Source organism: Penaeus japonicus, unplaced genomic scaffold (assembly GCF_977035675.1).
Source record: "Penaeus japonicus unplaced genomic scaffold, GWHDUDI00000001_assembly GWHDUDI00000039, whole genome shotgun sequence".
NCBI classification, from domain to species: Eukaryota; Metazoa; Arthropoda; class Malacostraca; order Decapoda; family Penaeidae; genus Penaeus; species Penaeus japonicus.
The window spans coordinates 18,454,719-18,467,218 of record NW_028234441.1 but is presented as its reverse complement, the minus strand read 5'-3'; the positions used below and the strand labels follow the sequence as shown (position 1 = coordinate 18,467,218).

Genomic DNA, 12,500 nt, shown 5'->3' with positions numbered 1-12,500 from the left:
CTGGGCATGGGGGTTGAGGCTTGGGATGAGGAGGGGCAGCCAGTGCATGACACAAGTGCCGAGTTGGTGTGCACGAAGCCCTTCCCCTCCATGCCCACACATTTCTGGAATGACGACGGCGGGATCAAGTACACCAAGGCTTACTTTGCAAAGTATGGGGTTATCTTTATTTCTTTTTTTTCTTTTTTTCTTTTTTTAGTATTATCATTGTCTTTTTTCATATTATTGCCATTGGTCATCTAGAAAATGTAGAATAAAGCATTTGCCACAGCATTGAATATTTTAAGTGACTTGTTTAGTTAATAATTAGTAAATTTTGTTGTAGGGTATTGAGTGTGTATTTGCATTGTAGATTCCCGCACACCTGGACCCACGGCGACTTTATCACCGTCAACTCCAAAACGGGCGGAATAATCATGCTCGGCCGCAGCGATGGAACACTCAACCCAAATGGGGTCCGATTTGGAAGTGCAGAAATTTACAACATCGGTGAGTCTCATAAATACTTCCTGTTGTTCTTTGTATTTGTTTGTATAAGGGGGGGGGGGGGGGGAAGTGTGGGAATGTTTGGAAGACTTTGATTCCATTATTACATTAAGAAAAAGAAAAAGAAAAAAGATAGTAGTGTAGTAAATGAAAGAATTATCAGTGTTGATCATGGATTGATGACTTGTCACCTCACTATTATGTTACAGTTGAACAGTTTGACGAGGTAAGTGACAGCGTATGCGTAGGTCAACGGAACACAGAGGGTGAGGAACGAGTCGTCCTCTTTCTAAAGATGCTCCCTCCTGCTGAATTGACTCCGGAGTTCAAGCGTCGTCTTGCAATGGCAATTCGTTCACAGCTCTCGGCTAGGCATGTCCCCTCCATCATCCTGCCCATTTCAGAAGTCCCGGTAAGTCAAAGTCATATGTCTTACGTAATGTTAACCTCAATTAAGCCTCATGTGAAGTATACTTTTTACTTCTTGAAAATCTCCAGCTTAGATGGCATTCTTTTCTTTCTTTTTTTCTGTTTGGAGCTACTAAGGACAGAGGGTCATCATTTAGCCTTCTGGGACAACTTTTTAACCTTTAAAAAAAAATCTTTTAAAGAAAGCATCCATGCTTTTCAGATGACATAGTAATGCATCCTTACTGTTAGAAATAAAAATTAACTGTAAGAGATAAAAGGCTAGGAAGCTGATTGTCCTGAACTTTTTAAGAACATAATGGTTTGATAAATGTTGCAGATATGATATATGTTATTTCTCAAAGGTGCATAAATTAGTTACTATAAAATAAATACAAAAAGGTAAAGTTGTAAAATAAAAAGCCTATGTACCAGATAAAGAAGAGCATACAAGAAAAGAGCAACAGTCTGACAGCCAGTCACTTCTATTACAGTATACTGTGAGTGGCAAGAAAGTGGAGGTTGCTGTGCGTCAGATCATCCAAGGGGAGACTGTCGAAAACCGAGCCGCACTTTCCAACCCAGACTCCCTTGACCTCTATGCCAACCTCCCTGAATTGCAAGGGTGGTAGGATTACAAGGGAAAGTGGGTGTGACTCCAGGGGAAGGATGGGGAACCTGCAACAATGAATAGGTTACAAGGGAAATGGTGGTGAGTCTACAAGGGTCATTAGATAACAGGGGGTGTGATTGCAAGGAACGGGTGGCAAAACTACCTATTGATCTGTAGTAATTGCAGGTCAAGTGACTAGCTCTGCACACTCACCTGGCTCTACACAAGGATGCTGAGGATGGGCCACATTGTGACGATTCGCAAGAAGGATATTGAAGAAGAGACAGAAAGAGGCAAAGGGAAATAAAGAAAAAAAAAAGTAAAAATAAGACTGACTTACATAATTGCTTATGTGCCTTTTCCGAGTCTCCTGATGTAAGATTTTGATCTGATTAAATAGTGTAAAGTTCATGCATTTTTTGTTATTGCAAGTGAAGTCATCTTCAAGAATTAATGATCACAAAATATTGTATTGCACAAGCCATGCATCACTGTAAATGCTGTGTGGGGCTCTATATTGTAAGGTCTATGTTTGATAAGAATTTTTCAAAAATAAGTTAACAGAATTGCAGTGCATGTAAAGCAAATAAATACATAGGGATTATTTTGCACTGTTTTTGCTCTCATGATAATTTTAGGTAATGCTATATGAGTTTCAATACTTTGGTTGAAGTAAATACTATAATTTTAATCACAGGACATTTTGAAAATCAAAGGAGTGTGAATCTTGAAAAGTATTTTCTCCATAGGAACAGGACTTAATAAGACAGATTTTTGTGAAGGAAAGAGAGAAAGATTCTGAATATGCTAAGTCCTTAGTTTAAAGGCATGAAAGAATTGTATCAAGTAGATCTGTACATGATTTCTTTATATATGTATTTGAAGAAGCAGTATTAAGATTTTTGGACTAATCATTCATATTAAATACTAATCTCTTGAAATGTTTCCAGTGTTGGTGAAATGTGACGTGTCACAACGCAAGTCACAATTACTCAAGTTTTGATTTTTAGGTTTTAGGTTGTGTGAACCAAACTGAATACTGTGCATTAGCAAGGAGCAAGATTCTAGCTAGTTGGTCGTTTTTGTAGAAAAGGGTAGGAATGAGAATAAATAACTTTACTATGCAAGTGACGTAACTGACTCTTTACTATTAAGTCTCGATCAGAATTGCACTGTGTATTTCTGTGTATGAAGTTACATATCTTGTTTTGTCAAGTTATTTACTCTCATTTCCATCCCTATAATGGTCACATTGAACCCTCGTGTTAATAGTTTACGTGTGATCGTTTTTTAGGTTTCCAAGCTGTGGATACTGATGTGCAATGTAATCTCAATATCTATCCTGTTCTGAGATGATTCCATCTAGTCTCAGTATGTATCCTGTTCTGAGCCGAGGAATCGCCAAGATAAAGCTTGTACTCGGCATAGAAAACTGTGATAGTTGTTTAGTAATTTTTTGTTAGGTTTGAAAGATATATATATATCAGGAGGCATTTAGTTGTTATGGAGAAATCTGTAATAATTTTATACATTTTATAAATACCTGGAGAGAAAAAATATATATGTGAAATTATCTAGAGAACACACTACTTACATGTATATATCTTAACACTAATTATATATAATTAAAAGAAAAACCTGTTTGATTCAATTACTTCCTTTTAGGTTTATTTTCCACTAAACTTTCCAGATAATTTTCTTTCATTTTAATATATTCTCTCTTTTCCAAGTTTTCAACAGCAGAACTCTCTTCCCTGAGATAAGGCAATACTGTATATACGTTGTTTTTTTTTTTTTTTTAAGATCCTTTGGAGCAATCACTGGTTCATTTCCAAAGGATTACTGCTGCATGAGGTGAGGAGATTGTGACTTCAAGAGCAACCTCTTGAGGGCAAGAACAATGTTCCTTTGAATATATGTGCGTGTGGGTGTGCGTGTGCGTGTGCGTGTGCGTGTGCGTGTGCGTGTGCATGTGCGTGTGCCTGTGCGTGTGCCTGTGCGTGTGCGTGTGCGTGTGTGTTATCTGCATATGGACACAGAAAAAAGGGAGCATAGTATATTAAAAGTATATTAAAATTTGAATAATAATAATAATTTATTAAACTTCCTTGATGGATTTCTTGGAGGAATATCAGGACTTGGTAATAAATGAATTTCCAATATCGATTAAATAATCTGTGACATAAAATTTCATTTATCTTTGCATAAAGACTAAGTGCAGTTATTATCATTATTGCACTTATTAAGCATAAATCAATATATTACAAGAAAACCTTACAATATTCTCCAGTGGAAATAACCATAGTCAAAAATTCACATAAGATCAAAAGCTCTGGTCTAATAACAAGAAATATATACACATTATATAAAAAAAAGAAAAAAAGAATAACTAAAGATGTCTATCCCAGACCTCCTCAAATGGAAAAAAAAATGAACAGCAAAACCTCAAGATAAAACAGATCTGTATTCTATCAAAAAACTGCCTAATGGAAGAGTGTCTGCCTACTCTCACAGAGCCCGGCACACAATCAAAGCAACCCTCTTCGACCAACAGCAACCACGGGGATCATCTCTGCTCGCTCACCGCTGACGAGTGACTGCTCTGGTGTGACGGGGGAGCTGTCGGAGAGGAGTGGTGAGCCACTTCCACTGGGTGGAGGGTGAAGTTCTCGAGGGGCGTGACCTTGCTGCCCTCACCCACTATGGTGTAAAGGCCGGTCTGAGGAAAGGAAAATATTTCCAATTGTAAGGCAACAAAAGTAGTAGTAAGGTTTAGTAGTTCTTAGAAAATACATGTCATTTCCATTATACACCCCCATGCATACAGGAATGCATTCACATCATATCTATATATTCATATCCATATATTAATTTCTATGTCTATATATGCAACAACACATAACAAAAAGTTACCAGGGTTGTTATTTGTTATTGTGAATGAGAAAGAACTTTGAGAAGAAGAGACTGAGCCATTACTAAACACTGTCCCTCACCTGCGCATACTGCTGTGCATTCTCTGTGCTGAGTGATGGGGCAGGGGGAGGGAGACTCAGCACCCCGGCTGCCAGAGCCACCTGCTCTGAGCCGACCCGCGACCACACCATCTGTGCAGCATTGCCCTGCTGTGCCACATGGGGAGAGAGGGTGCCTGAGGTCCCTGGGGCTGAGCAGGGGGGGAGCAGGGAAGCCATGGATGCCATGGGTGATGCCTCATGCTGTGCAGGGGCCATGATGTGGTGCTGGAGGCCAAACACTGGGTGGCCAGCACTTGAGGAAGAGGAGGGGGGCGCATCGCCACTGAAGCCCAGGGAACTCGCCGGTGCAGACGTTTCAGTGGAAATGACGCTGTCATCACTGCAGGCAACTGTGCTGAGAGTCAGGCAGCCAGGGGGTGCAGAATGCGTGTTACTGAGGTCCAAGCTGCCAGAAGGCACTGGGAGCTGCGTATTGGAAAAGACTATGTTGCTTGATGCTGGGTTGGAGAATTCTAATGCATTTGATGAAGAAGGGAGAGTCTGCTGGGTGATACTGTTTGCTGAGACTGGGATGCGAGATAGAATGATGCTGTTCGAAGACGAAGGAACACTGGAGAGAATGACGTTTGCAGATGACACAGGTGACAGAGACAAAGTGGTGGAATCTGGAGGCAGTGACATGCTTGCTGCTGACACTGCAGGGCTGCCAAGTGCTATGCTAGAGGAGACAGGAATATTGGAAAGGGTCAAGTTATGTGAAGACACAGGGATGCTGGAGAGGACAATGCTATTCGAGGAGACAGCCACAGCAGACTGTGTGTTCCTGGACTCTGCCATGGCTGATGGAATCCCTAAGATGTGCGTTATGCTTGGGTCCTGTGGCTGGATGGTAGGGGGGGCTACATCCCGGTGTGACTCTTGTGGCGGCAACGCAGACTCCTTGGCATGTGTGCGCATGTGGGACACCATGTTGTCCTTCCGTGCAAAGCTCCGCCTACACACAGGACACACATAGTCCTTAACACCTGTGTGAACCTGGAAAGAATGTGAACATCTTATGATGGTTCTAAGATGCATGATAATTTATAGGTTTACTTCTACAATTACCTTTTCAAGCTAGGTTCTTTTATTTTAAATAATCTGATTGTTACTATAATCTGTTAATTACAAGAGAGAGAAAGAGAGAAAGAGAGAGAGAGAGAGAGAGAGAGAGAGAGAGAGAGAGAGAGAGAGAGAGAGAGAGAGAGAGAGAGAGAGAGAGAGAGAGAGAGAGAGAGAGAGAGAGAGAGAGAGAGAGAGAGGAGAGAGAGAGAGAGAGAGAAGAGAGAGAGAGAGAGAAGAGAGAGAGAGAGAGAAGAGAGAGAAGAGAGAGAGAGAGAGGAAAGAGAGAGACAGAGACAGAGACAGAGACAGAGACAGAGACAGAGACAGAGACAGAGACAGAGAGAGAGAGAGAGAGAGAGAGAGAGAGAGAGAGAGAGAGAGAGAGAGAGAGAGAGAGAGAGAGAGAGAGAGAGAGAGAGAGAAGGAAAGAGGGAAAGAGGCAGACAGACAGAGAGAACTATAAACAAATAGTGTAACTAGGACCCCCATCCCCCCAAAAAGTGCCATTCACACCAAAATAAGGGTTACTATGATCTCCCAAAAATTGTACCAAGGACCAAAATTTTGTCCTTTTAGCAAAAAAAATTATAACTAGCACTGGAAAAGTGAAGTAGAACAAAACAGAAAATAAAAAAGAAAGAAAAAGGATAGAAACAAAGAAAAACTGGAGGAAGAAGAAAAATATCCAAAGACGAAGCACAGAAAGAGAAAGAAAGCCGCCTACCTTGGTGTGCCTGGCTAAGTCCTTGGGTGCCATGAATGTCTTCTTGCACGTCTCGCACGTATACTTTGGGTTCCGGGAGTTGTGGACGCTCTTGATGTGGCTCTTGAGATTAGACATCGTCTTGAAGTCATGGCCACACTGCCTGGAAGGGGAGGCAGATTTTGTAAAAGGATCTCCAACAAAGTTTGACTGTCAGAAATCTGGTAAGAAAGATAATAGAAATGAAAAATTACAGTAAAAACTATATGCATGCATGCATGCATACATACAGACATACATACATACATACAAACATACATACATACATATATATATAAATATATATATATATATATATATATATATATATATATATATATATATATATGGTCCAAAGTTGCATAAATTATATATACATACTGTGTACAAATATCTTTCATTTTCACAAGAGTCACATAAAGAAGTTAAAGAAAATAAAGCTGATGATGACAGAGGCAGTGGTGATGACAATAATGGAGAAGATAGTGGTAATGATCAGTACAATGAAAACAGTAGTGATAGTGGGCAAAAAAATAAATAAATAAATAAATAACAATAATAATAAACCAAAATAAGACGAAAACTGGCCTGGGTACATACAGGCATTTGACCCTCTCCTTGGTAGTGTGAACCTGCGACAGGTGTTGGTCCAGGTACGCCTTGGCCTTGAAGAGTGAGCCACACTGAGGGCACATGTGGTCGCGTTTGTCTTGGTGCACCGTCTTCACGTGTTTGTCCCGTGTGTACTCGTGTTTGAAGACTTTACCTGTAACAAGTATATTTAGAGATGGATAAATAGACTGATAAATATATATATAGATAGATAGATAGATAGATAGATATAGTTAGATAGATATAGTTATAGATATATAAATACATACATATATATATATATATATATATATATATATATAGAGAGAGAGAGAGAGAGAGAGAGAGACATAGAAACATAGAAACATAGAGACATAGATAAAAGAGATAGATAGACTGATATACTAATAGACAGATTGACAGATAAATAAACAGATAGTTAAATATATAAATATACAAATAGATAAATAAATAGACAAATGCATAGCTAGATATAAATATAGATTGATATACAATTACAGTTTAAAAAGCCAAATCACAGCAGTTTATTCGGGAAACCCCATTATCACTCCCTCTCTGGACCTCATCCGCCCCAAATTCCAATATAGTAAGTAGAACCATCAATCAACATTCATCAAGCAATTCCACATCACTCCACATTCCCAAGTGGAACATTCTTACGTATCACCCCATATTACCAAGGAACGAAAATTACGCTTCCCGAAAAATTTAAGCGACTCACCACAAATGTCGCAGATGTACTTCTTCTCGTCGCTGTGGGCCACTTGGTGCAACCGCAGTTCCGAAGCCGTTTTGAAGTGTTTGGGGCACTTGGGGCAAGCGTACTGCATGTCTGGAAAATGAGGAGACTCAGTTCTTGTCTCTTGTTCTCTGTTCTTTGTGTATCTATATGCTAAATCATCTGAACTATGAGGATCAAATGACAATCATAATGATAATGGTGATAATGATAACAACAACAAAAATATTATTGTTATTACTAACATAAATCATCATCATCATCATCCTTATCATAATCATAAACATAATAATAATAATAATCTTAATAACAACATTAAAATTATTAACAATAATAATAATAGTAATAACAGTAATAGTAATAATAATAATAATAATAATAATAATAATAATAATAATAATAATAATAATAATAATAATAATAATAATAATAATAATAATAATAATAATAATAATAATAATAATAATGATAATAATAATAATGATAAAAATAATAATAATAATAAAAATAAAAATAATAAAAATAAAAAAAATAATAATAATAATAATAGTAACAATACTGCTACTACTACTACTAATAATATTAACAATACAAATTATAATAACAATAACAACAAAAATACTAATAAAAACAATGATAATGAAATCTACTTAAATGAAAGAAAAGCTGAAAAGAATGGAAGTGAAAGTAATTAATAAGCTATAAGTGAATGACATTATTTTACATCATTGAATCTGAATAGTTGAGAAGAGGATGACGTCAGAAGCCGAAATTGTACAATGACATCCAAGTTACTTGCCTAGTCACACTGACAGTATATCTGCTTTCCATAATTAGGGAAATTAAACCTATCAACAGAGCAGATCTGACATGCGACAGACTATGGTCCAAAGTTCTCCCTCCGTCAATTGCACTTCTCTCACCCGCGTTGCTGTGGAAGATGGCCATGTGCTTTCCATAGCTCTGCCGCCACTTGAACGACCGATCGCACTGCAGGCAGGTGAACTTTGCTGCCTCGTGCTTTGTGGTGATGTGCAACTGCAGGTAATAAGGGGTCTTGCAATCTTTCTTGCAGAGGCTGCAGACATTCCCACTCCCTGCCGAAAGATTTTCCTATTCAAAAATGTGCTTGTGAAATGAAGAGATGGAGATGATTTCAGATATATATAAATATCCTGAGATTGTTTATAGGCTGTCTCTATCTAGAAGATAATTACTAATTTAACAAAGGTACATGATCAAACACTTATTGTCAAGAAAATAACAGATTTTTTTTTTTTTTTTTTTTTTTTTTGCTTAATCTTTTTTCTGCCAATTCATCTTTATATTGTAGATGGTTCCATGACCAAATAAATATTTTCTTATGGCTTAGGCTCCTCCTAGGCATGGGACCTCATTTGACAGCATATATTCTCAGGAATAATAAAAGTTAGCAAGTTTTATCATTAACAGGCAAAAATTACCTATAAACATCTTCTTTTTTTTTAACTCTTCAAAAAATAATTGTCGAAAGTTATAAATCAACTTATATGATTACATGCTAAATTAGTGGAAAAACAGTAGCTCAGCATCAGGTTTATAAAATTGTAGATTTCAAGACAATCTTTACTGGGGTGATCTTATAATCGAAAGTTTTTTAAAAGTTTACCAAAAGCTTAAAGGAGTTGCAGCCTTAACTCTAAAGCCTCAGCTCCCCCCCCCCCCTCAACCAGAAGCCTTACCCCCATCCTTGTGGACCGACTTGTGAATCCTGAGTGACTCCTCGTGGCGGAACTGCTTTCCACACACGCCGCACGAGTGCACCACATTCCGGTGCGTCTTGAGGTGCCGCTTCATAGTCCTGCGCGTCTTGAAGACCTTCCCACACTCCGAGCACGACTTGTTGATGGGGCGGTGGGTGAGCAGGTGAGCGTCCAGTCCACTCTTCTCCACAAACGCCTTGGTGCAGTACTCGCACTGGAATGGGGTTGAGTCTGGGGGTGAGAGGCTCTGGTCTGCACGGAGGGGATGGGTTGGGGATGAATACAGGGAAGGGAGAAAGGAAAGACAAAGAAAAGGGGAGGGAGAGAGAAGGGGCACAGACAAGGAAGAGGGGGGATGGAGAGATAGAAATAGAGACAGAAACAGAGCTGAAAATAGATATAGAGATAGAAATAGAGATAGAGATAGACAGAAATAGAGATAGATATAGAGACTAAAATAGAGATAGAGATAGATATAGAGACAGAAATAGAGATGGAGATAGAGACAGAAACAGAGATAGAGATAGAGACAGAAATAGAGATAGAGACATAGAGATAGAGACAGAAATAGAGATAGAGACAGAAACAGAAATAGATATAGAGATAGATATAGAAACAGAGATAGATATAGAGATGTAGATAGAAATAGATATAGAAATAAAAATAAAGATACAGATAGAGACAGAAATAGAAATAGAGATAGAGATAGAAAGAGAGATAGAGCCAGAAATAGAGATAGATATAGAGACAGAAACAGAGAAAGAAAGACCGCATGGGCAGAACAGACAAACAAAGACAGAGAGTGATAGGCAGAGAACAAAAAACAAAAACAAAAACTCACAGTGAACTTGCGATTATCCAGATGATAGTTGATGTGTCTGAGCAATCGACTTCGACGCTGAAACTGCTTGCCACAGTATGGACATCTCTTTTCTCCATATCCAGTGAAAGCTTCATCCTCACTCAGCGCAACTTTTGAGTCACTGAAATGCAAGAACTCAGAGGCTGAAAGACATCAAGACTAAAAAAAAAATAAGACAGAATTGCATTGCTATGCCATAGACCTCAAAGAACCTAAATCAATAACCTCCATCAAAATATATCCTACCTGGCATCTGGCTTCTCCGCATCCCCGCTATCGGACAGAAGTTCCCCAATCTTTCCATCGCTTCCACCCTCACGCTGGGTCACCCTAGAGCAGTCCGGTTCCCCTCCCAGTGGCCTCTCTTCTGCCTCCGTCTTGATGTCTATATCCGTGTTCACAGAATGCGTTGCCTTCATGTGCTGTTTGTAGGCCTCGTAACTCTGGAAGTCTTTCCTGCGCCAGAGAGATCCGTGGAGTGAGGTGGACTCTACTACAATTTTTTTAACATATTCTTTTTATGCTATATTTGCCTTCCTGGTCACCAGGTACACTTAACACATTACAGCATAAATAGTAATGAAAAGTAAAAATAGAAGCCAACCAAGGGCTATGAGATACATGCAAATTAATCTCAATAGCATTACTCCCAGCAAGTCACCCAATGTTCCTTAGGCCAGCCCCCTAAATCAAAAAAGTTCCCTTCAATCACAAGATGAAAACATCACCCAGCCTACCTGCAAGCAAGACAGCGAGCCTGCTGGCTGCAGTGCACAGTAGATATGTGCACCTCATACTTGGTCTTGTTCTTGCCTTGCCATCCGCACATGTAGCAGGTGAAGACGTGGTCCTCCTGGACATGGCGGTCTCGGCTGACTTTGGTCCTGAGGAGAGGTTGGGTCAGGTCAGAATGAGAGGAATTTCTCTTAAAATATAGTAAATCAATTCTGTAAATCTATAACTAGGACACCTCAATATTTTGCATATAAATCAAAAGCACCATGTGAATCCTCCTTACTGATCTAAAAAAGTTATATTTTTTCCATAATAATAAAGTCATATATGGTCTTATAAAAGAAGTCGACCTCCCAAAACATTTTATCTACCCCCTCACCCACCCAAAAAGATTAGGAAAAAAGTAAATACCACTTTTAAAACCAGAAAAAAATTAATAGAACTCCAGGAATCTGCAATATGGACTATTCTGAGATATGAAAAGAAATAAAAAAATAAAAAATAAAAAAAACAATGTTTTCTGTCATTATGAGGATTAATTTTGGCATTTTCAAATGAACATTATAGAAATATGCTTTCATATGTGCATCAAGCATCTCTCTATACTCACTGATCCGAAAATCATCTTGACAACCTTAAGCTCAGTGATCTAAAGGGATCATGCTTAAAAGAGAAAGGTGTATGGTGTACCTGAACATAGCATCGCACTTATCGCACTCCCAGAATACGGTCTTCTGCTCGCTCTTTGCCGCAGGTCGGCTCCTCTTTGCATCTGGCTCAGAAGGTTGCTGCTGCTGTGGGGGCTCCTGAGGAGATGGCACGACAAGTCATTTGCCGGAGTCAAATTACAAACCCAACAAAATGCCTGTCCAATGTTTCCTATATCTTAATGAAGTCATAAGTTATTAATAAATCATACTCTATCATTTCATCTATTATTCCAAAATCCTGATTCTCTTTAAAACTCCTTTTATTAAATTTATTAAAATGTTTAATCAATTCTTTCATAATATGGAATTATGTTTCTGTCAAAATCTTTCTTCTATAAGATCATTCTAAATTTGTCTGATTTTTTTGCATACATTTTTAACCTTGTACCAACACTTAAATATTCTCTGCATTGTTCCCAAATATTTTTACATTTACTTATCATCTACAAGTATAATTATTAATCTCATCTAGAAAGCTGAGGAATAATGATAAACAGAAAACTGATTCGTTTATCCTAATATGATTGACAATATCTCACAGGTACTTTCAAAAACTTACTTCATCGGGTATTCTCTTCTTTTGTTCCTTGATCTTCCGCAGACGAGCAGATCGGCGGACCTTTGAATCTATATCACTAAGATTTCTGAGATCGTCAGCCTCCTCAAAAGGTCCTTCAGCTAGACTGTATTTTTCTAATTCCTCTTCATTGCTAGTACAGACACCATGAACAGCAGAAGTGGCTTCTCCAGGATCTGTATCTATCTCATTCTC

The 12,500-nt window shown here is 38.5% G+C and overlaps 2 protein-coding genes across 3 annotated transcripts in view; one reads left to right on the top strand and one right to left on the bottom strand.

The window, feature by feature from the left end:
- LOC122265913 (acetoacetyl-CoA synthetase) overlaps positions 1 to 3,144 on the top strand; it is a 14,106-nt gene extending 10,962 nt beyond the window's left edge. The window contains exons 9-12 of the mRNA XM_086533623.1: positions 1 to 152; positions 353 to 489; positions 696 to 898; positions 1,389 to 3,144. The exon at positions 1 to 152 is cut by the window's left edge and continues 80 nt beyond it. Coding sequence (XP_086389749.1) covers positions 1 to 152; positions 353 to 489; positions 696 to 898; positions 1,389 to 1,526 — 630 coding nt within the window. The 3' untranslated portion in view covers positions 1,527 to 3,144. The remainder of the gene's footprint in view (positions 153 to 352; positions 490 to 695; positions 899 to 1,388) is intronic.
- Positions 3,145 to 3,577: 433 nt separating this feature from the next.
- Positions 3,578 to 12,500, bottom strand: part of LOC122265912 (uncharacterized) — a 14,411-nt gene continuing 5,488 nt past the window's right edge. For both annotated transcript variants that reach the window (XM_043035403.2, XM_086533622.1), the window contains exons 2-13: positions 12,288 to 12,500; positions 11,709 to 11,824; positions 11,021 to 11,167; positions 10,530 to 10,739; positions 10,263 to 10,404; positions 9,401 to 9,635; positions 8,603 to 8,776; positions 7,662 to 7,772; positions 6,929 to 7,094; positions 6,311 to 6,452; positions 4,501 to 5,517; positions 3,578 to 4,226 (exon numbers count right to left, since the gene is read on the bottom strand). The exon at positions 12,288 to 12,500 is cut by the window's right edge and continues 1,618 nt beyond it. In XM_043035403.2, coding sequence (XP_042891337.2) covers positions 4,074 to 4,226; positions 4,501 to 5,517; positions 6,311 to 6,452; positions 6,929 to 7,094; positions 7,662 to 7,772; positions 8,603 to 8,776; positions 9,401 to 9,635; positions 10,263 to 10,404; positions 10,530 to 10,739; positions 11,021 to 11,167; positions 11,709 to 11,824; positions 12,288 to 12,500 — 2,826 coding nt within the window. In that variant the 3' untranslated portion in view covers positions 3,578 to 4,073. The remainder of the gene's footprint in view (positions 4,227 to 4,500; positions 5,518 to 6,310; positions 6,453 to 6,928; positions 7,095 to 7,661; positions 7,773 to 8,602; positions 8,777 to 9,400; positions 9,636 to 10,262; positions 10,405 to 10,529; positions 10,740 to 11,020; positions 11,168 to 11,708; positions 11,825 to 12,287) is intronic.